Source organism: Phocoena sinus, chromosome 3 (genome assembly GCF_008692025.1).
Source record: "Phocoena sinus isolate mPhoSin1 chromosome 3, mPhoSin1.pri, whole genome shotgun sequence".
NCBI lineage: Eukaryota > Metazoa > Chordata > Mammalia > Artiodactyla > Phocoenidae > Phocoena > Phocoena sinus.
In genome coordinates, this window is record NC_045765.1 from 59,346,439 (window position 1) to 59,373,811 (window position 27,373).

The 27,373-nt window shown below is 50.0% G+C and overlaps 1 protein-coding gene across 9 annotated transcripts in view; it reads left to right on the forward strand.

Annotated features, from left to right (window-relative positions):
* Positions 1-473: 473 nt before the first annotated feature.
* LOC116750637 (core histone macro-H2A.1) overlaps positions 474-27,373 on the forward strand; it is an 80,418-nt gene continuing 53,518 nt past the window's right edge. For 2 of the 9 annotated variants that reach the window (XR_004349050.1, XM_032625537.1), the window contains exons 1-2: positions 495-684; positions 10,607-10,811. Coding sequence is in view for 7 of the 9 variants with exons in the window: in XM_032625537.1 (XP_032481428.1) it covers positions 10,640-10,811 (172 nt within the window). In the remaining 2 variants the exon portion in view is untranslated. Of the gene's footprint in view, positions 685-10,586; positions 10,812-27,373 lie in introns of all 9 variants that reach the window. The other 7 variants (XM_032625532.1, XM_032625536.1, XM_032625533.1 and 4 more) reach the window with 7 other exon arrangements.

Sequence of the window (27,373 nt, forward strand, 5' to 3'; positions counted from 1 at the left end):
TGCGCGGGAGGTTTGCATTGGTTGGGGAGGGAAAAGTGCTTGCTGGTAACAGCAGTCGTGCCTCCCTCCCTGCGTTAATGGGAAAGCGTCTAGGGATGGGCAGCAAAAGCCCCCCCTCAGTAGGCGCTCAGTAAGTGTCACTCGAGACGCACAGGCTGGGACGCGGGCTGGAGAAGTGCCTCTGCCGGGGTCCCGACCCTTTCCCAGGACTTAGCTCAGGGCGAGTCCCCGGCTCGGGCGGGACCCAGCGTTCGGTGTCCTGGCGAGCTGACCAAGGGCTGAGGGCCAGAGCCAGGGCCGCGATGCGGCCAGGGGACTGACCCACCGACATCCAGGCGATATAGCGCGGAGGGTCCCGCGCGCGCCAGGGCGCGCGCATACGCGGGCTTGGGGTCAAGGCCGGGGCGCCCGGGTGGAGCGGGAGGGGTGGCCGGACGCGCGGGGACGGGATGGGATGTGACGAGCGGCGCGCTGTGCATTGTGGGAATCCCGGGGCCGCAGCTAGTGGTTCCAGTTCACTCAGCAGCGGAGCCGGGCGGAGGGGGCGAGCGCGGGGCGCGCGGGCGGGAAGCGAGGAGGCGGGCGGGCCAGCCAGGAGCGCGGAGAAGAAAAGGCGCGAGCGGCCGAGAGGGCACAGGCCAGACAACCTTGCTGCTGCCGCCGCCGCCGCCGCCAAGCCGCCCCGTAAGTGCCGCACGGGCCCCCTCGCCGCGCGCCCCGTCCCCGCCGCCCGGGTCCGGCCGCCTCGCTCTTCCGGCCGAGGGTGCCTGGGAGCCTCCGGGCCTGGCGTGTACCGGGCGGCGCACGGCCGCGCTCGGGCCGCCGGCCTCAGCGCGGCCCACGCCGGGGCCTCGCGCACGCACGGCGCCCTCCCAGGCCCTGCCCCGGCCGCGCGGGAGTCCCTCTGGTTTTGTTCAAAAAGCAAACCCGGAAGCCAACTTCTCTTAGAACCGCGTTCTCCTGCCTGCGCCTGAGCGCTTTTGTGGGCAGGAGACAGCCCTAACCCGTCCCCCGGCGACCCTTCCCGGGGCGGGCGGGCTGGACTCGGGGCCGCGGGAGGCGGCGGGGAGCTGGCCGGACGGCCTGGGCCTGGACGCCCGGGAGCTGTTGTGCGCGGAGTTGTACTTGGTGAGGCGCCCGTCCGCCGGCGAGTTGCCGGCCCCGGCACAATAAGTGGGGCCCGAGCCCCAGGTGGCCGTGGTGTAGGCGTCTGGCTGGTATCTGCTGGGAGGGTGGGGTGGGGGGTTGGGGGATACTTGCGGGACTGCAACCAGGCAGGGGCGGGGAGGGGTTTGTTCAGGGACTGCCTGGAGAGGGGCCACGGGAACCCCCCTAGCTTTCGCTCGTCTTCTGACCGGCCTTTTGTTTGCTTTGTGGTTGGGAGTTTTTTTTTTAAAGGTAACTCCGGAAGGCTGGAAGGCTGTAGGTTCCTCGGGTGGAGAAGGCCGGGAGGGAAGAGACTCGCTGGGGGTGGGGTGGAGTGAGGAGGTGAGTGTGCAGGATGCTGTTGGCCATGCCACCTGACAACAGGTGTGCCGAATGGCGCGCCCCACCTCCACTCCTGCAGAGACCACAGATCACTCAAGGATCTTGTCAGTAGATTGCTTGGAAGGTTCTTTTAGACAAGATGTTAGGGAAAAATATTCCTGAGTTTGAAAGTAAGAGACTTATGTATTGATACAAACAGCTGAGACAAGCCTTAAATTCAATAATTAAAATTACCACGAAGTCCATGTAAGACTTTAATGATCCAGTAAACAGCATATAAGAATAGACAGAGGGGCACTTCTGCTAGCTTCTCTCTTTCTTCTACCCTTGTGGTTTGAGGTTTTATCATTAAAGATGGGGGAAAGTGCTTTGTTACAAGGCTTCCTGCTCTAGGGACTCGGAATTTTGAACAGTTTTAGGTTTGAGTGGGAGACTCTAGTTGTGAATTAGATGGAATCCATGGCCACGTTTCGGTTACTTGTCTGCTTTCAGAGGAGTTATTAGCTCTGAAATGGACACCTTATACCTGCAACTGGAATTAATACCCATTGTACACAACTAACCAAAGCTGGGCAGTAGCATCTCAGTCTTGTACAAGAGGCTACCCGATGAGGATAAATGTGTTTTTCAACCTGTTTTTCTTTCTTTCTTTTTTTAAATCCTCAAGACTTTAAATTTTTCTTTACTCTAGTTTTAGGAGGAGAGTGGGAAATCTTTCCACTTTGTTATTGTTTTAATCTCTTACCATTGTTAATGCTGATCCCTAGATAAAGGCGTTTAGTAGGAGGGAAGGGGTTAAAGTATGTGAAAATTGTTTGAGGCAGGGAGGGCCTTTAGAATGAGGAAGGGATGGCTCACATTTTATTAAACTTTAAGAGTTGTCTGGAACATCACACATGACACTCTACACTTTACACAACTATAAGTCACTGGCTTGGTCTATAACAAATGGACCAGGGTCAGGGAGGGGTACGTCTCAATCTTTTGGTTTCTTCTGGTCCTCCAGACAGCAGATCTCTGGAAGATCCCTCATCCCTTCCTTCCAAGAGAGACTTGGACTACATACATGTATTCTCAGACCTGCCTTTAATAGCTTCAGAGTTAATGCTGCCCCAAGCCATTTAAAGGAGCTTTATTTAAATAAACAGAAGCATAAACTGAAAACCGAACCTGACAAAACCCAACAAGCATCTATATGTGGTGTTTATCAGAATTTCAGCAGCCTCTAGCTCTCATTTGAGTGTGCCTTTGGGTTTATGTCAGCTTTTTCAGAGCCCCATTCTTGGCACATGGACTGGGAAGGGGCAGGGCTCAGTGGGGCCCACACCTGTCTTATGGGTCCTTCCCAAGTTCTGTAGGTTTAGAAATACATTGGGCCCCACCCCAGCTCTTATGAGTGAGCCCAAGTGCGTCAGCTCTTCATTCCAAAGAGTTGTGTAGCTTGTTAACTTGGATCAGGCCTTCCAGATAAGTGTCTTGCAGCTTTCAGTAAATATTTCTTGAGAATCATTTTCTTGAGGGTCAGGCACTAGGGACAGAACCTGATCAAGAAATGTCCAGTATTGCCATGTCCCCCCACCTCCCAGGAGGGGAGGGGGCTGGAGGTTGAATCAGTCACCAGTGGCCAGTAATTTGGTCAGTCGTGCCTCCTATGTAATGAAGCCTCCATAAAACCTCCAAAGGACAGGGTTCAGAGAACATCCAGGTTGGTGAACAAGTGGAGGTTTGGAGAGAGTGGCACACTTGGAGAGGGCATGGACGCTCCATGCCCTTCCCCAGACCTTGTCCTATGTATCTCTTCCATCAGGCTGTTCCAAGTTATATCCTTTTATAATAAACTGGTAATCTAGTAAAGAAGAAAAAAAAAAAAAAAAAAGAAATGCCCAATTCTTATCCTTGGGAAGCTGATATGAGGAGGAGAAGGCAGGCAAGCAGCCATTGCAGGGTCAGCACAGGAGGCCACAGTAGATCCCATAGCAGCTCCCAGACAGTAGCCTATTCAGGAGCAAGCCCTTACCAGGCACGGAAAGGCCAAGTAAGAGTTGGCTGGGCAAAGGAGGGCAGGTGGGGACAAGCGTTTGAGACCTGCCCCACATGTGCAGAGTCTGAGAACAATGAGAACAGAGGTCATATGGGGGAACTGCCAGAGTGCTCAGGATGGCTGGATTCTAGAGGGGAGTCAGGTGAAGCCAGAGGGCCAAACAGACCAAATCACAGAGGATCCTGATCAGAAACACACGGAAGGATTTAAACTTCTTCCTAAGAGCAGTCACAAGCCTTTGAAGGCTCTGAGTAGGAGGAAGATGTGGTCAGATATCCTTTATTGGGAATGCTTCATCAGTTCAGCAAATATTGAATAGCTTCTAGATGCCAAGCCTCACCAGGGTCTTGCCCTACTGAAGCTCACATTTTCCTCTGATGGCCTTCCATTGGAGTGATTCTCTCTGAGTTTCGCACAACCTTTAAAAGGGAGAGGAGGTTTGAAGGAAAATGTCCTTATGAAGCAGGCAGACGGTGCCTTACTGTTGTTGAAGAATAGTGCTGGTTCCTTTAGTGTCACTCAGGAAGCACATCATGGAGTGGGTTTGCAGAGGTGAAATTTTTTAATCCCAGACTAGCTTCCTGCTAACTGTACCTGCTTGTAGTGAGTAACACTTGTGTTCAGCTTTTGTTTTTTTCCCGTCATGAAAAACCTAACACATGAGGAGAGTAGTATCTGCTGGAACAAAATGTGTGGTTTAGGGTTTACTTACTGTCTCAATTTATCCTTCTCTCCTTGTTTGCAGTCCCTTGGTTCACTGAGGGTGGACTGTAAGTTCTTTAATCATCCGCCTCATTTTATGGTGTAGTGTTTTATGAATGGAGAGAGATGTTTTTCCTGATTGGCCGGAGTACCAGACCAAGTCTCTGTTCTGAGCCAATCAGAGTGCAGCTTGTGAACCCCTGCTCTGTGAGTGATAGTTGTGTAGTATATCCACATGCCTCTGGGGACATGACAGCAACAACACCGTTAATCATTTGGTATGATAGTAAACGGAAGAGAATGCAGTAAACAGGATTAGTGTCCTGCGCTTCAGAATCAAGTGTCTCAGGTTTGCCTTTGTGATTGGAGTTGATGGGAAGGTGACAAATGCATGTGGACACGTGGGCCTTTATCCAGCGGCAGGGAGTGGATGGGGCTGTCCTCGCTCTGTAACAGCGAGCACTGATAGCTCAGATTGCTCCATCCTCAGGTGCTGGAGATAGGGCTGTCTGACTCGAAGCCCCCTAGCCGTTCTAATCAATATTTTGCTCAAGATCAATATGCACACATTCATTGCTTAGATAATAAAAGACTTCACCATTGACCATTCCAGTGGTTTTGTGAGTGTCCTGATTATTTAAGTTTTCTATGCTGCATCTTTTACAGAGGTCAGTGTCTTACAGATATGAGGAAGGTCAGTACTTTCCTCTGGTCTGTGTTACGGTGCCCATCTTATGGCAAGAAGAGAGATTGCTGGAGCCATAGGATGGTCAGGGAGTCAGAAGGCCTCTGCAGGCTCCAGCCTCAGCCATCGGGGAAATTGCGGTGTTCCCTTTCTGGGAATCCCCAAGGTACCTCCACAAGCTCCCTGAATTTTGAGGGTCTGGGCTCCCACACGAAGGGTCCCAAAGAAGGTCCCGGACTGGTGTCTCACTTGCCACATCTCTGAGTCCTGTGGCCTTTGGAAATGCTGCCCTCATTTTTGTCAGGAGAACCCCATCCACTGTAACTAATCAGTCCCAACCCAGCCAGCATTTGAGGGCCTCTCAGGAACGTGGCTGGGTGGTAGGTTCTTAGAGATACAGTGGGGAGCAGAGCAGCCTGGTGCATGCGGTCAAGACAGACAAGGAAATAGGCAGTGGTGATACAGTGTAAGAAGTGCTAAGAGTGGGATAGTTGGCTTTAGAATGTTTATATAAGTTGGATCCGGAGTGGCAATCATGTTGGAGGGAGGGGCTGGAAACTGCACTTGCAAAGCACTTTATATAAGACTGAGAAAAGCAGTTGAACATACTTCCGTGGTGGCTGAGGTGCATTATAAGGGATTTTTCGCTGGGCTCAGGGGCCACCGCAGGAGTGTCTACTGAGGAAACTGAGAGCGATTCAGCCTGGTGGAGCCCTCATTGCTGGAAAGAGGAAGAGATGAGCCGGAGGTCAGCAGGACCTTGCGTGTAAAGCTAGAGTCTGGGCATGGGGCTGCTCCACACTAGACTGGGACTGGGGGCCACACGGCACAGCCACTGCAGGAATGGGTCTCCATCGCCAGAGGACATGTTGGGACCACTAGGTAGGATTGCCCCAGACTGAGGGCTGGAGAGAGTGTTCCAGACTGAGCGAGTGGCATGTGCCGAAGGGTGGAAGCGGGAATGAAGGTGGTTTGCAGCGCACTTAGGAACCAGTGAGGGTGCCCTGTTGGTGAGGGATAGAACGGTGTGGTAGGGTGGCCGTTTCCCCTCCTGAACTCTGTTGCCCCTCCTCCTTGTTTTCGTGTCCATTTTATTCATGGAATCCTCACAGCCAGGCTTCTCATTTGTCCTGTGCTTTGAGGACAGATCACGTTGTCGCGGTCTCATCTCAATCGCTGGGGGGTTTGTCATCAAAGACCTGCTTCTCACTCGAGCCTGGCTCCAGTGTGTCTCTGTGTGAACTTTGGGTTTCTGCAAACACGGTTCATGTCTATTGTGAATGATTGATTGTTGGAGGAGTTGCAGAGATAAAGACCACAGAGATCCCTTCAGGACCAACCACAGAATTTTCATTTCCTGGCCTGATAACAGTCAAGAAGACCGCCAAGCTAATGTTCAGTAACGAACGCCAGGGTTGCCTGAAGACCTGTCACTGTCTTCAAAGCCTGCGGGGCCCTCTACAGGGCTGAGGGCTTCTGGTGTGCTGAACAGGGAGCCCCCCTGGTGGATGAGTCCAGGAAGGAAGGACACAGCTTTGTTAGTTCGATAAGGTACTATTGCTGTTTCTCCTGTGGGCAAGCTCAGTGCCCTGAAGAGAAGGTGAATTCAGAAGAAGCCACTTCCTCCATGACGTAGGACTGTCCGTCTCTCAGAAAAGGCTAGACACAGGACATGGGTCAAAGTAGGCTTTGACTGGTCACTCAGACCCTGGTTTCAGGGTCAGCTTTCAAGTTGGTTTGTCAGGTTACAGAGACTGGCTGTTTCCTCTTTTCTTCGGAGCACATAGCTGGAGGCCATTTCCCAATCTCTCTTGCGGTTAGGTGTGGCCATGTGACCACATTCTAGTGGGTGGATCACAGTCAGGGGTGATGTGCCCCGCTTCCAGGCCTGGCCTCTGAAAGCCCCCATGTGTTGTCCTCCATGGCCCTTTCCCTCCAGTAGTAAACCCTGAATTGTGCATTGAAGGGTGGGAGGAGTCTGGATCTACAAATCATCCCGCAGAGAAGCACCAGCCAGTCATGGAAGCCACTTTGGACTTTTCACAAGTGAGAAGTAAGCTGGGGGCGCTTATTTGTTACAGCAGCTAACCTAGGACGCATAGGCTTTCACTGGTGGGGCTGTGACTTGAATCAGGTCAGTCTGACTTTGGAATTCGAGTTACTAACCACAGTGCTCAACAGCCACTTCTGTCACAGCCACTCTCTCCCCCCACGTTGGTGCCTGGCCATAGCTGCCCGCATCCCATAGACCTCTGAAGAGCAGGACGGACCCAGCATGTTCGTTGATTGGTTGATCTGGAGATCGCACATCGGTTTCCAAATGATGTTTTAAAAACCACCACAGGTTACTGGATGTCATGAGGCTGCATGGCTCAGTCAGAATCCTTTCAGAGCTGTGGCTGCAGCTTGGGGATTTATAGTTAGAAGTGCAGGAAGCACATGAGGAGGGGTGAGGAACAGAATCCCTTCAGGACAGGCCCCTTGGGGAGGGGATGAAAACTCGGGCTGCTCTATCAGAGAGGAGCCTGACTCCAAATAAGACGTGAAGATGTTCTTCTATCAGCAGAGTGGCAGTGATGTTTAAGATCTTTCCTGGGACCTGGGGAGCTATAGATGAGTTGACTACAGCACCTGGCATGGAGTAGCTCCAGGTTGAGTCGAGTTGGGGAGGCAGGCACACAGATATGTGCCAGGGTATGTTCTGTGGGAACACAGAGCAGTGAGCAATTCCATGGTCAGGACCGAGGAGAGGGGTTGTGTGAGCATCAGTTCAGCAGGTTGGCAAGAGGACAAAGGGTGTTTCAGGCAGGGGAAGCAGCATGTATAAAAACATTCTGGACACAGCTTCACAGGTCAGGAATTCAGGGGCAGCCTGGGACATCAGCCTGGGCACGGGTGGCAGGAAGCAGTGCTGCAGAAGTAGTTGAAGGATGCTGTTTGTGGCTGGCTCAGGGTGATGGGGAACCAGCAAAGTGGGCAGAGATCCTCTGGTGTCCATGGAGAGAGACTGGTGCTGGGGAGAACAGGTGAGAAATAGTGGGAGCTGAACCAAGGCAGGGAGGGCGAAGAGAAGGGAAGAGGCTTGAGAAGTTAGGGCAGCCTCCGTTGAACTTCACTAATGACTGGGAGCTGTGGTGGTGGGCAGAGAAACAGGGACAGGGTGACTCCCGCCTGGCAGCTTGATGCATGGTTTTGCCACCGTTGGGGCTGAGAAACCCAGAGGAGTTCACCTGCCTGTGGGACTTAACAAGTGGGCCCTGCCGCAGGCAGTTAGAACGGAGCTCTGGGGCTCAGCAACCAGGTGTGCACCGGGTTAGGGACCCGGGAGTCACCAGCATGTTGACTAAGACTCTTGACTCAAGTCAGAGGGAAACCCCAGGAGCATTACTTTTGAAGAATAAGCGTGTCTAGGACCCATCAGGTCCCTCGATGGTAGTGGCTCCTCTCTGGGACAGGACATTGTCCCATTCCCACAAAGGCAGCCCCAAACATACCCAGACAGGTCCGCCTGTAGACAGAGCTGGAGTCTGTGCTCCAATAAGAACAGGCTTCTCCTTCTGGAAGGGGGAAGCATTCAGATGTCAAAGCTCTTAGGCCAAAGGAATGGGGTTGGTCTGTGAAACACATTTGCATTAAAGCAGAAGACTGCTAGGAGCCCAGTTACAGCTTTTCCCTGCAAACACACATGCACACACGTGTACACATACCATTTCCTGCTCAGAGTGAGCATGGGCACCTGTTTGCAGGGAATGTTTTAAAATAGAGCTCATTACAGAAGAAATGGAGCCAACCAATTGTTTCAGAAAAACCAGACCCTTCTGGGACTCTCTTTAGCACTCAGTGAACAGTTAAGACTTGGTGCCCCCCTTGACAGGGTGAAATACAGGGTTCTCGTCACAGAGGCCTTGAGCCCCCTTAATTCTGGTGAGCCAGTCAGCACAGCTGCCCCAGAGTGTCCAGGAATTCTGCTCTCTGCTGTTTTGGCCATCTCTCTGTTAGGCATGTGATCTGAGATGATCTTGGGGGGTCACACTGATGTTAGGTATAGACCATGCATATCTTGAATGTAGGGTCGGGTGTCAGAGTAACAAGGACTCCTAACTTTGTGGCTTCCATGGTCATAGAGACATGGACTGTGGCAGCTGGAGGGGCCCACACACCGTGGAGCCTGACCTCAGTTTCCGAGAAGATGAGAGACCTGCCCATTTTACTCAGTGGTCTGAGCATCAGTGACTTCGAGGGAAGGCATGTCTGACGCCCCAGAACAGGCTTAGGGCTCTGCATAGCCCCTCTCCCAGCACCCTGCACTGGCCTTTCACAGTTACCATTTGAATGATTGTCGGGTTATTTGTTGTTGCTCTTCCCCGCCAGCTCTGGGAGAACAGGAACCACATCTGTCTCGTGCGCTGCTGTCTCCATTCCCCAGCATAATTCCTGAAGTGAATGCATGAGCGACTTGAATGCTCTCAGTGAACATTTGTGACCTTACTGTGTGGTGCTACACTAGGTATACAGTTGGGGGCAGCCCTCTGAGACCTTGCAGTGTGATGGGAGAGATGGCGGGTTGGGGCGGGGGCGTGTGCACGTCAGTGCTGTGGTGTGAAGCACGTAGGAGCCCAGAGGATGGAGCACTCAGGGAGGGGTTGACAGAGGGCAGAAAAGAAGCATGAAGGGTAAAGGAGGTCCTGGCTAACAGGCACAGCCACGGTGGAGGAGGGCATTTGGGGACACTGCCTGTGTTTGCGTTTAGACCTAAGGAAGCACAGGTAAAACTAGATGGGTGTGCCAGGCCTAGATTTCTAGGGCGTTTCGTGACAGTCCAAGGGTCCTGATTTTATCTTGGGAATTGTGGCAGCAGGGAAAGCTTTAAGACCTGGGCCGTGACGTATTCAGATTTGTGTGTACGGAGATAGCCCAGCCAGTGGAGGGCAGGTAGATCGTTTGTGATCGTTTGGTTAGGATAGTGGTGACCTGGATCCAGGCACAGTCGGGGTGGAAAAGAGAGGACTCCACAGTAGGTGTTGAAGTGGGGGGATCCTTCGGACTGAGGGGCATTTTGGATGGGGGGGTGGGGTCCAAGGAAGGAAGAACTCTCCTCCCTCTTCTCTCTAAGGACAGGCCTGTGCTCAGAGGGCCTCTTAACTCCAACCTGACTGCCCACTGAGCTCCTGTGAGCTGTTCTTGCCTCTCACAGATAAAGGACCTTAAGGTAGGGGTACTGCTTTCATCAGAGAACCTAGGTATATGCCTTACATCTTCATTCTAGGGGCAGGTGACATAGTTTTCTTTTCTTTTATGAAGGCTTCAGCAAATTTATCAGCCCTGGTCTCAAGTGTATGAAAATACAATTATTAAACAAGCGTATAGATTGTAGCCAAGAAATCCCATTGTCTTTTACATCATGTGGCGTAAAGGCGAGGCACTTAAGAGCAGTCATTGTCAGAGTAACATTTATATGGAAGTGGCCGATAAAATTGATGTCATGGTATAAAACGTGAAAAGCGAAGCTGTTCTCTTTTCCAGGGCTGAAGCACACCGGCAGAATGCAGAAACTGGGCTTGTGGGGCTCAGCGGCTGCAGGCAGTGGCATCTGCTGGCACAACCCATTTCATCCAGGGGCCAGAGGCATGGGGAAAGGGGAGATGCCCTGTCCCCAGTAATCCTGACCCATGTGTCTCTTTCCTCCACAGTGTGTTTACTGATCCATCTCCAGGGCCACCGCCATGTCCAGCCGGGGTGGGAAGAAGAAGTCCACCAAGACCTCCCGGTCCGCCAAGGCAGGAGTCATCTTCCCTGTGGGCCGGATGCTGCGGTACATCAAGAAAGGCCACCCCAAGTACAGGATCGGAGTGGGCGCGCCTGTGTACATGGCCGCCGTCCTGGAGTACCTGACAGGTGAGTGTGCCCGAGTCACTGCAGACACCACAGCTTTCCAAGGATTGGTAGGAGGACCTTGTTCATTTCTTTTATTTTGAAATTTTTCAAACCTACAGAAAAGTTACGAGAACAGTACAGTGAACATTTTTACCTAGATTCGACAGTTGTTAACATGTTGTCCCACTTGCTTTATCTCCCTCCACCCTGTGTATATGTGAGTGTGTGTGTGTGTGTGTGTGTGTGTGTGTGTGCGTGCGTGTGTGCGTGTGTGCGTGCGCACTTGGACGTTTCTGGAGAGCCCAGTCCAGTTGTTTTGCAGAATGTCCTTTAATCTGGGTTGGCCTAAGGCTTGGATTTAGGTTCAATGTTTTGGTAGGAGAATTCCGTAAGGGATGTTAAGTCCTTCTCTGGCGTCGTGTCAGAAGGCACCTGCTGTGGGTTTGTCCTGTCATTAGTGATCTTTGCTTTAGTCATTCGATCAAGGTGGTATCTGTGCATTTCTGCACATCCTGGATCACAATCTGTCACCCACTGGCTTTAGCATTCCTTGATGATCTTACCTGGATTTGTGCTATGACGGTTATATAACTATGACGGTTATAAAATAGTGATTTTTCTATTTCTGTTATTTTTCCTACATTTGTTAGTTGGCATTCTTCTGTTAAGAAAAGCTTTCCTTCTGCCCTTCCCTTCTTTTTATTTTTTGTTCTATCAGTGTTGGTTCACAGATTTTTAAAATTTAGTGTGTTATACACTATCGTGTCATTACTCGTTATGATGGTCACATTGTCTCAAATTTGATCTTCAAGCTGGTTTCTGTGTCCTTCTGCCCCCTCTCCATCCGTTTCTGTACGTTTCCTTGCTTTCCAACATAATGAGATAGTCTCATCTCCCCCTGACCTTCCCCTGCCCTAGTCTTGGAATCGGCCATCTCTTCAGGGGCGTCCTTGGTCCTTTTCCCAGATATAATGTTATTGGTCTTATTGGTGGCTCCATGGCAACTGTGGGAGGCCAGCTGGGCAGGGATACCACCCCCCATTTTTAGTAAGGAGAAAAACAACCTCTGGGCATAAAAAATTTGCCTAGGGTCACATATAACCAGGAAGTACTTGAGAAGGGATGCACATCCCGCTCTCCTTTTGTAATACTTTTACCACTTTTTGCTTCCATACACCATCAGGGTAGGTGGCAGGCAGGGGCAGCTGTCTCCCTAGAGCCAGAAAGGAGAGACTCAACAAGACAAGGTGCCTCTTCCAAACGGAAGTGGTCAGGCAGTAGAAGAGCTGGGTCACTTCCTGCTATCCCAGGCCTCTCAATAAGACAACACCAAGGTTCCCCCCACAGAGAACACATGAGGGTTATAGAGTTTTTTTGTGTTCTGTTAAAAGAGTCTAGGCGTAAAAAGTAATTGGTGTTATAGTTGTGAGGCCTTTGCACATATTTGGAACTTGTCACATATTTGGACCCTCTGCTTGTCAGAGACTCGTAGGTGGCATGGCTGGTAGCATGAAGTAGGCCTGATTCTTCTCACTATGCGGATGAGGAAACAGAGGCCCAGAATTTATGTGTCACATCCAGGAGAACCATGTATAACACAGGCAGTCAGCCAGGGAGACCAGGGAAGACGTCACTAGATAGGACTCGGAGAACATTTTTAAGGTCTGGCCCGGCAGTTTACATGCTGTGTGACCCAGAGAGAGTCACTTAACCTCTCTGGACCCCAATTTCCTTACAAATCAAATGGAGACAGCAGTCCCTGCTTCACCAACTCCAGGCTGCTATGAGAGGGGCTTTGTTTGAGTATAATGGGAAAGCTGACATGATGTGCAAACCCAGCCAGCCGGTGTTTCCTGGTTCCCGAATGCTGTGATGCCCCCGGCACTGGAGTGACACTGGGGGTGTTCATAGACACGTTCGTTAGGTCAAATACAATAGCAGTTTCGTTTCTTCTGTCAAGCTTCCTCTTTTCAGTTAGCAGGGCGTTGGTGGGGGGATACCACTGCCCCATCATGTCTGAGGCAACTACTGTCCGCGCCGCACAGAAAATCTGTACGTCTTCCTTGTCTATGCCTGGTTGGCTCTGAAACTGAGTGCAGTGCTCATGAGGGCCAGGTCAGCCGGTCCGTTCTCATGGGAACGGACCTTGAGACCCTGCAGCCTCCCCACCAACTGTGCCTGTCTCTGGCTGTCATAGGTGCAGTAGTGGTCCCAAAGAGGGGTGGGACAGGGCAGCCCAGCCCTAGAGCTGGCCAAGTCGCTCAAGGGAAATCCTTACTTTGGCGTTAGCCATGTTAACCCCTGTATATTAAAGAGTAATATATATTTTTAAATTTTACCAAGTGCTTCCAGCAGAGCTATTAGCTGAATCTGAGCCATTTCCTCTGCCTATACGCAGTGCTGAGTCATTATGTGACTGCTGCCCAGTGCCTGCCCCCGACTGGGTACCTGGTCTGTGTGACGAGGCCTTGAGGGACGTCCTGAGCACTATACTCAATCACTGTTGGTGGTCACTTGTGTCTGGTTGCCTTATGGGACAGGAGCTGAGTTCTGGGGCCACATCCAGTGAAGCATTGCTCCATTCCCCCCATCAGGACAGTGCTGCACACCCACCCTCACTGCTCTTAGGCGGTGATCTGCCCTGAGCCCCTCGGGCTGAGATGTGGGGGCACGTGGATATTGGGAAGTCCTGGGCATCTGCCTGCTCAGAACTTTGGTTTTGGTCCCTGAGAGAGAAGTAAAGGTGGGCCAGCTCGCTCTTGCTCTTGTTTCACTGAAGACCCTTTCCCACCCATTCATACTTACTGAGCACCTGCTGTGAGCCTGACCATGCCAGGCTCTGTATGAGTGCACAGGAATGACTGGGGAGGAAACGGTCTCTGCTCTGTGGAGCTCTCACAGTCTAGTCTGGGAGACAGAACTAGCCAACCCAGATGGTTACTGACTGTGCTGAGTGCTGTGGAGGCTGTACACAGGACAGAGGGACCCAGGTGATGATGTGGCCCAGGAGGGCTTCGTTGAGGAGGAGACATCAGCTGAGACCTGGAGAAGGAGACGGTGCCAGCCAGCCCTGCGAGGGCTGGGAAAGGGGTTCTGCCACCCACTCACCTGCGCACAGTGCACCTACTGGGTGCCAGCCTCTTCCCAGAGCTGGGAGAAGCCAGGAGAGCAGCGCTCATGCAGCTTAGGGCCGAGTCAAGGATGTGGCCCAGACATCATGCTCCAACACAAGGCATCTGAAGGAAGTACCACCCATTCCGCAGGTCCTCATTGAGAGCTACGGTGTGTCCGGTGCTGAGATATAAGCCAGAACAAGACCTCCCCCCAGCCCAAAGAGCTTTGTCCAGAGGCAGGTACAGGCAAGAAAAGGGCAGTGATGATGTAGGACTGCATGTGCTGGGAGTAGGTTTCAGAAAACATTTCCTGGAGGATGCTTGTTAACCAGTTGACCAGAGCTGCCCTGCTTGTCCAGTTGTCACCTGAAGGGCCCTATGGAGGGATTGTTTTCTTCTCTTACAGGTGGCCTACACAATTGCAGGCATGGTGATGGGGTGTCACACAATGCTCTTTTGAAATGGCTGGGCCAGGCCTCCTCCTGTGAGAAGGCCCCGGTGGAGAGATGAGGAGGGGTCTGGATGCTCAGGAGTTGCTGAGCTAGCTGCAGGGCCCACCTAGGAACAGGTAGCTCTGGAGCAAGGAGCTGACATCTCCTTGGTGGCCAGCCAGGGGCACCACTTGGGGTGCCACGATGTTCAGTAGAATCAGGTAGAGGCAGCAGAGCCAGGTGGTTAAGAGCGTGGACCTTGGTGTCAGAGCTGCCATTTCTTCGCTGTGGTCTTAGGCAGGTCACTCACATCCCCAAGCTGCAGTTTTATTATCTGTGAAATGGGGGTTACAGTCACTGTGTCATAGAGTTACTATGAGGTGGAAATGAGTGGATGCACGTGAAGTGCTTTTCTGTGCCTGCACAGTGTAGGTGCCCCAATGCCAACTGGTAGCGTAAAAGCAGAGGGAGGGGTCCCCAGTAATCCTGCTCTGGCTGCTGAGGTAACTGAGGGTTGCCCACTTCCTTTAGGGATGGCGATGGAGGCTGTCACTGCCCACTCATGCGTGGTGTCCTTTCATCAGGCACCTGTAGAACATCTTGGCTGTTTCAGGCCTACTTGCTCTGGTTTATTTCAAGCTGCCATTTGACCCCTCCTCAAGCCTGAATCACCCTCAACACCAAGGTGCCCTGTTAACCAAACTCTTCTGTCTGGTATTGAAGGCCACTTCTGTCCTGAGCTCCTGGCACACTCATGAAAACCTTGAAGGGTTTTCTGGTTAGCTAGGAGCTGAGCATGCCCAGCCCTGGGCCTGTGTTAGGCCAGAGCTGAGGCCAGATCAACATTAGAGCATCTGGACAGGCAGCAGCCCAGCAGGCCAGGGGCCATCAGAGCCCAGATAGATGATCTCCTGTGGAGAGCATGTCTTCGGGGGTGAGGGACCATGCTCACTCATGGAGTACTTCGTGGGTAAGTACTCCTCCTTAGGGTCTGTTCAAGGCTGGGGTGGATGTGGGAGGAGGATGTGGCCTTGCGTCTTGCTGTGAAACTTGAAGCTGGCATCTGTTTCTCCTCTTGGGTGCAGAGCCCAATCATCTGCCAAACTTAAAAGGAAAAGGCAACATCTGGAACAAGCTTAAGTCTGGCAACCAGACAGCTCCTTCTGCACACCTCTATGTGCCTGGCAGCCCTTCTGACTCTTCCCAGAGCTCCTCCTGAGGAATGTGATGCTGTTTGCTGGTCTTCTCAGTGTCCAGGGCAGTCCATTCTCAACTCTTTGGTCCTTGGCCTTCCGGCGTAGGTGATGATAGTAGCCCCACCTCTTGGGGTTGCTTTGAAGATTGATATTGCATCTTATGAATTTAGCCAGCATTCCTACCAAACACTCAATAAATGATGGATAAAAATAAGTATTATCAGGGGGAAACTGAGGTAGTTTCTTTGAGGCATCATCTTTGTCCCCATATTACTGTGGTACTTTTTTCTTAAATGATATTTAAAGGGAACTTGAATTAGTTCAGCTCAGAAAGCCTCTTTGGAGTTTCTTCGCTCTGCTCAGTACAGCACTGCTCTGTGCTGGGAGGTATAGGAGACATGAAATAAGGAACACGTGACATGGCTTTTGCCCTAGTGGAACTTCCATTGATGTTGGGGACACACAAGCCCACAGACCAGTAGGGGAATAGGGCAGGTCTAAGGGACAAGTTAGAAGCACTGGAGTCCTACAGTGGGGGTAGCAGGGGGAATGAGAAGTGTGTGGAAGAGCAAAAAGCAACCATGCTATGATTCGATGGATGCAAAGCACTCTGGGTCAGCATTGCTCGGACTGTGTTCAGCAGAACCGAGGTGTTTGGTGAAATTTAAGAGGTAGTCCACCAAAACATAAGGCTCTATGGGTGAAATTAGGAGATGGCTAGATTCACACTCCCTCTTTTGAGATGGATATGTGAATACCTTTGTTGAGTTCCTGAGTAAAGGGACTGGTTTTAGTTTGGGTACCACCGAGAAACCGCTCTCTTTACTGCAGGACTTTTCAGAGCCTTTAATATACTGGTGTCCCATGAATCCCCAAGGGAGGGAACTGTGATATGTAGTGGTTCCCAGACTTTTATCAGAAAGCCTTTCAAGGAACACCTGTAAACACCTTGCACCATACCGTGTGAGGACACTTATGGGTTAGGCCCATGAGAAATGGTCCATGAGAAATGAAGAGTGCCAACTGAAGAAACAAAGCTGAAGGCCACCATGAAGGATGCATTTTGGTCTGGCTCATGACATTGAGGCGCAGAGCTTGGCTAATAGATAAGGAGACCTAGGTCTGCCTCCTGCATACAGGGCCCAACACATTAGAAGGTGCTTCAGCATTCACACAGGGAGGCTATGACTTGGGAAAGCTGTGCAGTTATTCTGCTAAGCTGAGCCACTCATGCATTGACCACTCTCCAGGGCTGTGCCAGTCACTAATATGCCAGACAAAAGTCCCTGCCCATGGGACTTACCCTGGAGGGAAGTGCCTTTGGAGGCACTCACCCAACGCCTGATGACATCTTTTTCTTTTTCTGGTCCAGAAACCCTGTTACATAGCCTGATCACACAGCTTATTGTGCCAACCTGCCTCCTAGGATGTAAGCCTGTTTGCAAAAATCAAATCTGTTCTCAGAGGATTTCTCCACAGTAAGGAGGGTGGGAAGCCCTGGCTGCCAGCTCTCAAGACTGAATGTTGACACTTTGTAATAAGTGTAGACACCCCCCCCCCCCCCGCTCCCCCAGGGGACCACCATGAGAGTTCTGCTGATTTGGATACCCCAGCTCTGGTCTGTTTAAATACCTACTGTTGTAGTATTATATTTCCACCTCTTATAGGATAAGGCCGTGGCTAGAATTATTTTTTCTGTCTTTTTTGGCTCTAATCTACAAAATGATGAAGATATCCAGACTTGCATATTCTTAACCCCCTACTCCTTTTCCATTTCCCCATGCCCTGTCCCTCACCATGCCCTGTGTCTCAGACCTCGGTCTTCCCTCTCCTGTTTCTCGTCAGTGACCAGGACCTCCACACTCTTTCTAGCAGGCACCTGGCATCGCTCACAGCAGGCACTCCAGTCTGAAACTGTCTGCGGGTACTTCGCTAACCATGGGGAAGTTTACAGGGCCAGCTCCTGACCTGGGGAACGAACAGGGTTCACCCAGGTCACCCTTACGGCTGCTTTACAGACTGGATGAGTCCTAGCCCTTGTGCCTGACTGCATCCTGTAGTAAAACCCCGGGGAAGAGGGATGGTTGTTAAAAATACACCTTGCTGTCTGGTTTTGGCTAGTAAAGTGATCATCCTCATCCCAAATTTCAGCTTGTTTGATTTCTAATCTATAACTCAGGTCAGATGTTGCATATCCCTTTGGTGTTAGTCATTGTCTGCGCTCCATCCCTGCCCCCATCTCTTGTAAGTATAGTAGGGAGAGGCCTCCTCTGTCAGCAGTGTGTCCTGTTACACAGATACTCATTTCAACAAACATCCATCCACTTAGCATTTCTGGCCTGGGAAAGAAAGGATCCGATAAGCTTGGAAGATTACGGTAGGCGGAGCCTGCAGTTGTCTCTGTCACTTACCTGGCCTCTTTACCACTTTTCTATCCGGAACAGCCAACTGTGTCCTGTACTCACACAGCTAAAAATAGGGCAGGGAGAAGAGGACAGGCTGGCTCCGTGATGCTCCGAGGCTCTCTGAATTCCTATGTCTCTTGCTTATTTGCATGACCACCCTACCTTAGACTTACACTTCAGGCCAGGACCCAGCTAACTCTTGCCAGTGACTTCATGCTTCCCTGGGGCTCCCAGAACCCCACAGCACTCACTGTTCTGCAAAGCCCTTCAGCAGCTGAAAGGGAGGACTAGATTTTAATGAGCCAGAGGGTTGCTGCGACTAGAAAAAAATTGGAAACACAGAAGTTGAAACTCCAGTGTTCTGGCAGCCTATATTTAAATGTATGTTCCCTTTTCCAGTTATGTGAGTAATTTATGTTTGAAAATTTAAGAAGGGAAAACTCACTCATAATCCCACTGCCCAGAGATAGCCGCTGGCACTGAATGCCTTTTGTGTGTATGTGTACATGCATGAAAGGGAGTTAGATTTTAGTCTATTTGTTTTCATTAATATCTGCTGTTGATGATCACTGTACATGATCATACGAAGCAAATCATGAAGTCATTAAGGGAGAGCTACATTGTCAGTCCTCCTCAGTCTCCCAGGAGGAATAGATGATTCCGTGGTGGATGAACATTCAAGGGGCGCTGGAAAAAAGCAGCTTTTTAGCACAGTGTTCCCTTGACATTTCCCTGATGACTTGTTGTCAGATGGCCAGCCTGTTAGCAGACCCAGGTGAGTCAGACCTCGGGGCTGAGGCCAGACATAGAAACCACTGAGGGGTGGAGTTTCCCCAGTGCTTCACTTCCCCATCCAAGGTGTGGAGGCGGCAGCACGGCTTGAGGACGTGCTTCTCCCAGGGCCACTTGAATCTGCTGCAGAGCTCAAAAACTGAACTTTCATCTGGTCCTTCATTCAGTTCTTCTAAAGAGGCCATGAGGTTGTCCAGGAGAGTGTTAAGTGTGGCCTGGGCCCCCTTCACAAAACAGTGGCCCCATGTCCCCTGTACTCCCAGCCCCGGGGGTTGGACCACATCACTTGGATCAGAGAAAGGAAAGGTCTCATTGCTTTCTTTTGCAAATATTTTCTCCTGCTCTGTGACTTCATATTCTCTCAACACTGTATTTCAAAGAGCAGATTTTTTTTTATTTTCAAAAAGTTTCAATTTTTTTCACGTATTGTGCCGTTGATGTTGTATCTAAAAAGTCATCACCAAACCTTGAAGTCATCTAAATTTCCTCCTGTGTTATCTTCTAGGAGTTTTATAGTTTTGTATTTTACATTTAGGTCTCTGATCCATTTTGTGTTAATTTTTGCAGAGGGTGTTAGGTCTTTGTCTAGATTCAGTTTTTTGCATGTGGATGTCTAGTTGTTCCAGCACCATTTGTTGTAAACCTCTCTGCTTTCTTGAAGATAAGCCATGTTGCCTAGGAAACCTCAGTGGTCAAGGATTCTCATTGTTGCTTCATGATTCCCCTTTGAAGGACTATATGCAGCTTTCATTTCTGTCATTGGGGTCAGCATATGCATAGCTGGGTTCCCACCAGAAGTTCTGTTTTCGCTTGGGCCAATGGGAAGGCATGAAGCACTACAAAACTGATTCTGGATTTAGGCAAGGAAAAATGTGTGACCCAGACTGTGCATGCCTCTTTCATTCAGACCTTCCATCTGGGCTCACTTTATACATCCTTTAGAATTTCATTTAGTGAGGTCTTCTGGTCGTAAGCTTTCTCAGGCTCTGATTTTGAACATGTCTTTATCTCATCCATAAAGTTTTTAGCTGTTGTTTCTTCAGTGTCTCTATTCTAGTCTCTTTCTCCTTATGGAACACAAATTAAACATTCATTAGTGTTTTATCTAAGTTCCATATCTGTTCATCTCATTTGTATTTTTCATTTCTGTCTCTCTAGATTACTTTCTGGATAATTACTTCTGGTCTATCTTGTAGAACTATCTCCCAGTTTACTAATTCTCTCTTCAGCTGTGTCTTATCTGCTATTTAATTCAGTCACTGAACTTTTAATCTCAGTTGATATTTTTTACTCTGGAAGTTGTTTGGTTCTTTTGTGAATCTGCTTGGTCATTCTTTATAATATCTTGTTTTCTCTTCATTTTCAAATTTTTCTTTAAATATATATTATACACAGTTCTCATATATTTTTCTGAATAATTATCTTTTCCCCAGCTTTATTAAGGAATAACTGACAAATATAATTGTATATATTTAAAGTGTACAATGCAATGCCTTAACATAAATGAAATGATTACCCAGTTTATCTGAAGTCTTTATGAGTCTGTTTTTGCTGGATTTTCAGTCATTGTTCAGAAAGCCTACCTCTCTCCAAGGCTGCAGAGGAATTCCCTCATGCTCTTGCTTAGTATTTTTATGGTTTAATTTTTTACATTTTTACTTTGACCCATTTGGAATTTATCCTGATATATAGCGTGGGAGAGGGCTCAACTTAATTTTGTTCCAGGTGGTTACCCATCTGTCTCAACACAATTAATTGGATATTCCGTCTTTTCCCTGGTGATCTGAGATGCTGCTTTTACCATACATGAAATTTCTAGATATAATTAGGGCTACTTCTCGACTTCCTTTTCTGTTTCATTGGTATGTTTATCTAGTTATATACTTTATAATATCTTTCTCATATCTGGTAGGTCTTTCCTGTCTTTTTATTTTTACACAAAGTAATTGTTTCCTTTAATAAGTAATACATACCAATGACAAAATTCATGTTCCCAAAGGACATACAGTGAGACATGCATTTCTCTCCCTATTCTTTCACACACCCAGTTCTCAAGAGACAATCAGTGTTACCAGTTTCTTATATATGTTGTATATGTTTCTAAATATACTCTTCTCCCTTTTCATTTCAAAATAAATATAGTAAATGTAATGGGTGCATGTGATATGCAGAGACTGACATTTATATTTGAGCCAAAATCTGAGGGTGGTTGATCTGCCTCTAACCTGCCCCAACATCGCTGGTCCCCTCAGCCAACCTTGAGTCCTGATTTGAGACTGAGAGGGACGGCCTGCCTGGATCCTGGGCCATCCTGGGGCTGCTTTCCCCCGGGATGACAGCTTTGTAGTTCACACGGCCTGCCATGGATCCTGAGTATTTGTTCTCATCCATAAAACCAGGACAGTGCCTTGGAGAACATCCCTGCACTTCCATCCTGCATCACCGCCTGAATGCTGCAGTGCTTGTTCACTGGTTTAGTAATTCATCTGTAATGACCTATTTGTGAAAGAGTTACCAAGCTCTGACCAGGTACAAGGTGCTGAGCTGGGTGCTGGGGGTCCGAAGAATCACTGTTGATTTCAGCAGATTTGTACTGAGTGTCTGTGATGGGTCAGACATCCCTAAGGACATATTAGTGACCCCCAAGGCTGGGACTATGCCTTCCCTACCCCCTCCCTCATCACTGTGCGCTCAGCTGCTCAGCACATAGGTTTTTGTTGAAGGGTAAGAAGACTAGTTAGAGGAAGGATGAATTTCTGGAGAGGGGAGTGTAGGTAATGTCAGATGCTGCCAGGAAATTGGTAAGGATGAGAGTTGAACTAGACCCCTGGGTTTTTTTAATGATGCATAATTAGGATTAACACCAGGGCGTCCTGGACCAGACCTGCCTGAGGAGAGGCAGGTGGCAGGGCAACTGTTGGTGGCAAATAGGAAGGCACTGGGAGTGTTTCAAGAGTTGATCTCTCACTCCTGCCAGAAAAGGAGGTCTCCAGCTGCACCTCGAATAACAGAGGAAGCCAGGAGCTGCCCACCTGATTAAAGTAGCAGCATCCCAGGAGAGGTGCTTGAGGTCCCCCTGGGTCCCCTGTGGATGACCATCAAGAATGGCTTTAAAAGAACTACTTACTTAGAGGAGGAGGAGGAAGTAGGTAAGAATTCTACAAATATCTCTTCTCTCAATATCTTCCTGTTAAAATATCAGCAACTAATAAAATATATTTATAGCCCTCTTAGCTTCTTTCCCTGCCTGAGGGCTTCTCTGTTTAGTCAACCCAGAATAAAATACCATGACAGCAAAAAGCCACTTCTCAGAACTATAAATAAGTCCTAGCAAGGAGACAAACCCAAAGGATACTAACCACAGTCAGCCTCTCTCTCTCTCCCTCTTCCCACCACCCCCTCCAGTTCTGGTTGCCAAGAGGATGACACACACACACACTCCTTGGATTTGCCAGGCTGCTCAGCCAGCCTACAGCTCTGACCCTGCCTCCACCTTCCCTCCCTCCCGCTCTCTTCCTTTATCTTCCACCCCACCTTCTTCCTTTTTAGACAAGTGCCCTCCATCTAGTGACCAGAAAACGTGTTCCCTGGTACTTCAAGAGGCCTGTGGGGTCTACAGGGGGACATGTGTCGGTCTACAGGGGGACATGTGTCGAATGGCCTTGATAGAAGACATTTACATATGTCCTCCGTATAGAAGGAGGCTCCTTCTCTGCCAGAGCCCACATTTCTTGCCTGCAGAACTGTGAGGACCATGTGGAAATCCAGGGCCTCTGGAAAAGGCTAATCTATCGGCTTCCTTTGCCGTCGATATCCTGATGGATGCTTCCTGTGGTAATGGGTAACTGAGGTAGTCTTTGGTTAACATTTCTCTGTTGTCTCTGTAAATCTGGATATTGACCGCTGCAACTCAATATCTGCTGTTCATTCAGAAAATGAAGGTCTTTAACTCCAGTAGCATTGTTTTCTTTGCTCTCCCACCTCTGCCCCAGGCCCTGGCAGTTTCCCTCACAGATTAAAATCGTGGCTTGTCAAAATGTGAGTTTTGGGGCACAGAGGGCAGTGCTTTGCATGCAGGCAAAGGCAGGACGGTTTAGATAATAAAACGCCTGTCGTACATTGAGCATTTACTATGTGCAAGGCATTGGCTAAGTGCTTTACATCTGGTAACTCACTGAATCCTCAAACCACCTATTTTGCTTAGGAGGAAATTGAGGCTCGAGGAGTTTAAATAACTTCTCCAAGGTCACTCAGCACAATAACTCATCTCTAGAAGAGCATTTCTGTAGGCTCTCAATGGAGCTGAAATCTTAGCAGTGAAAAGGGGAGCCCTGGGGCTTGGGATTACTCAGTGCACTTTGCATCTCCTCTGCCTTTAGTGGACATCTCAGGAGGATGGGATATGCCCAGGCCTCCATGGCTGGCTCCTGTCCTCCCCAGAGCAGCAGCCTGGCCGAGGAGGCAGATGTGGACTCACCAGAGGAACGGGCCCTGCGCAGTCACAGGTGATTGCCAAAGGGCACGTGGTGTGGCTGTGTCAGGCGGAAGACAGCCCTGTGGCCTGCTGTGGGCAAACAGGACAGGGGTCCTGCGGGATGGACCTGGAAGGACGAGTAGTCCCTGACAGGAAGGAGGTGCATGAGCACAAGAGGGGTGATGGCCATTGGAGGGACGTGTGCTGGGCTATAGGGAAGGGGCAGTCTGCTCAGTGTGGGAGGTGCTGCCTGTAGCTGGACCCAGAGGTCCTGGGGGAGAAGCACCAGACGGCCGCCCTGAGCAGAGTGGAGGGCAGTGCCCAGTCGGGTGTGGGGAGGCTGTAGCACTCAGCAGCGCTGAGGGTGGACTGAAGGGCCAAAGGGTTTTGCCTGATGTCCCTTCATTGTCCTCTTAGTGAAGGGGAGGTGGAATCCTGGGCAACAGAGCTTAGGCAAATCCTTAGACAAGTGGCCCTCAGCATTGGGAATTCGTTTAGGCAGACAGGGCTGGGCTAGTAAAGGTGACCCCAGGAGCGGCAGCCCCTTTCGGGGCCTCCCCTACTATGACACACTCATATCGCTCTAAAAACAGTCAGTTATGGAAGAACCTAAAAAGTCTTCATGTGGTCAGATCTTTTTTTCCAGAAGCAGGATTAAGCAGGCTGGGACAGATGTCAAGGCAGGAGGGTGCTTACGACATACAGTTGCCAAGGCCAGTGGGGTGGCATATAGCATAGTTGCCATTTCTCATTTATGCTGTGTTTTCAATTTACTTTTTACGTTTTGAAAAGATAAATTGTGCACAAGATAAACTCAGCGCCAAAAGGGTAGAAAAAGATGTCTCCCTCGGATCTGGTCGCCAGTTCCACTCCCAGGAGGCAAAGCTGTGCCACATGTCCAGGAACACGTGTCAGCGCGGGCGACAGGCATGGCCTCTGCCCCCCACAGGATGGCAGCCTACAAAAGCCCTGCTCTGCTCCTTGTTTCCCCTTTAAAAGTCCGTCTGGGAAATGGCACCATGTCAGGGCTCTTCAAATGAGTTTCCTCTTTACATTACACTCTTCAAATCATTTCATGTCAGCAGACATCTCTTGATTGTTCACCCCTTCCTGAGATGAATTAAGAACAAATGGCTGTGATTTTCCATATCAAAACAAACATACATATTAACCATTTCCTTGTAAATTAATTTCGAGTCCTTGAAAGCAGTGAGCGGTGGGGAGAGGGCCCTGCCCGGCTGTCAGCCAGGCCCTGGGTCAGAGCAGGTTCCTCTGGCCTTCCCTAGCCACCTCGTCCTTCCGCCTTCCTTCTGGGGCCTTGCCTTGTGCTGTCTCAGCAGCTGGCTTTGGTCCTGCCCTTGCCACGCTACCCCTGCTGAGTCAGGCAAAAGCCCCAGACCCCATCCTCAGGCAGAGGATGCCTGTGGGGCCACCCTGGGTGCTGCGTAATATCAAGGCAAGTCTGGCGCACCGAGGTTAAGCGGGTTCAAGTGCATTTTTCAAACATATGTAAACAGTTAAGTGTAACAGCAAAGGGTAAACTATCAGGGGAGGAAACGCCAGGTTTTCCATATTGCTTCTCTCCTCCTCCTCTTGGCTCTCAACGTACATCCCATCTATCCACCTAGACAGCCAGCCAGCCAGCCAGCCAGTTATTTTGATAGAGGAAACTGAGGAAAAGAAAGTCTAGTTTCCTTCCCATAGAAATCAAGCCTGTTATACTCTGTTTTAAAAGATAAAGTGTGTGGCCGTAGCATCAGCATTTGGAGCTTACGTTTACCAAGTGTTCTAAGCATGTCGTTTGGTAACTCATTAATCCTCACAAGCCTAGAGGTGACCTCAATTATCATCCCCTTTTATAGAATGAGAAACTGAGGCACAGGTGTGTCTTGGCAACTCTCACAGCTAAAGGGCAGGAGCTGTGATTCACACCCAGGCTGTTTGACAGCACGCCCCCGGCTTCAGCGTGGTGCTGTTCGGGGCTACTGCCTCCACTGAAGACAGACCTAGGAGGTGAGCTTACACAGAATCGCTAGAGACTCGGGGAAGGAAGAGCAAGGCTTTTCTGATGCACCAAGCTGGGTTGGCAGTTTAAATGAAGGTAATATTTGCCAAGAATCATAATCTCTTTTTTGTTAATCTGAATAATGCAAAATTACTAATTTTTTATTTTGAAATACCAAAAACAATTAGCTTACTTCAGAAACTCTCACATTAAGCTGTGTTTCTTTCTTACTGGGAGACTGTGGGATAGGTGGGAGACTGGACCAGATGCTGCCTCCTGGGCCCTTGGCTCATGGGCCCTGAGGAGGGGATCTGTCATGTGGGCTTAACAGCAGCAGTGGACAAGTTTGTATGAGACTCGGAACATCTGCAGAAAAGCAACAGAATGGTTCATTCTTACAAAATACCTTGTTTTCTGCACAGAACATACCACCTTCAATTACTGCTGTAGGTTTTATTTTCTCTGTGGAACCCCTGTTTCCTCGGAGGCCCCTGGGACAGGCAGACTAGAGAGCTTTGCTCTGGCCCACAGGCAAGACCCTGGTGCTCCAAGCTGACGGCTCAGCGGGCTTCAACCCCTGCCACTCATCTCCCGAAAAGGTGGGATGTGGGCCGGTGGATTCTGGGCTGCCGAGGGAATTGGAAACTGTGGTGCAGTCAGGACGCAGGAAACGCTTAGCAGTCGCTCTCCGATTGGGGTTGATTGGGTTAAGGTCTTCCAGAATGGCGTAAAACAGTTCTGAACTCAATGAACTGCCGATGGCAGCCTGATGAATGGAAGGAAATACGATAAACAGATTCCTTGTCGTGCTGTCGGCTTTGTAGCAGATACCTGTTTTCTCCTTGGGATTACGTGAACATTTGCTTTCCTTTGATTTCTGGTTCTTTTCAGTATTGCTTTTGTGAGAGGAGACGCTTCAAGCAGTTCTGTAGAAGCCCCCGACTCTTCCCTTTGCAAGGTCCGTGTTTAGCCTTTGGTGCAGCCTCCACACATCACCTGTTAGCTGTTAGGAGTCTAACTCTGCCAACCATGACTTCAGCTCCCTGAAGGGAGATAGAATGCTTCAGTACAACAGATAGGGCTCAGTTCAGGCATTTGGGGGAAAAAAAAAAAAGACTCTAAGCCTTTGGTCTCTTGGTGAACTTGGAAAGTAGACCTATCAGAGGTATTCATGTTCAGACAGCTGGGCTGTAGCTGAGAAGGCTGCCAAATAATGCTGTTACTCAAGGTTGTGGGAATTTCGTCAAGTGGCCTTAAAACAATCGCATTCCACGCGGCTGGGGAATGGTGGGCCCGGGGGTGCCTCTGCCGTGCCTGCTGCTCTGAGGAGAGAATAAGGTCACGTCGCTGGGCCAGGCCGCTGCATATGATGGAGCCAGCGACTCACCGCTCGCCAGGGACCGGCCCTGGCCAGGAGTCGGAGCCAGAGACACTCCGGTGTTCTGCCAATTAGATCTTAAACAAAAAGATGTTAAAACAGGAAACTTACCTCACAGGTGGCCGGTGTAGCTCATCATTCAACCTGTCCCCTTTGCAGTGTTTATAACTGGGGAACCTCACCGCACTGAGGGTCCTCCCCAGAGTGACCCCACGTGCTCTGAGCCCCACACCAGTCCCAGTGCTGGCCGGCGGTATCAAAATTAGACTGTCACTGGTCAGGAAGACTTGGCTTGAGGGGTGGAGGACCTGGTCAGGGGTTTGTTTCTTCTCCCCGTTACTGCTCTTTGCCAGGTTCCTCCCGTGGTTTCTTTTTTTTTTTTTTTTTTTTTTTGCTGTACGCGGGCCTCTCACTGTCGTGGCCTCTCCCGTTGCGGAGCACAGGCTCCGGACGCGCAGGCTCAGTGGCCATGGCTCACGGGCCCAGCTGCTCCGCGGCATGTGGGATCTTCCCGGACCGGGGCACGAACCCGTGTTCCCTGCATCGGCAGGCGGACTCTCAACCACTGCGCCACCAGGGAAGCCCCCATGGTTTCTTAACGGGTTCCATTTGTTTGGGTTACAACCTCAGGGCTGTGGCTCCTGAACCTCCTTCCGTGGCAGGATCCAAGCATGGAGCTCTGGAAGCCGTGGAGAAAAGAATTTGCGTCTGTAGATGTGCTGCTTTCCTGGTTCTCTTTCTCAGAATCCCTTTTTTCTTAAAACAGCCAGAGGCAAAAAAAATTTAGAG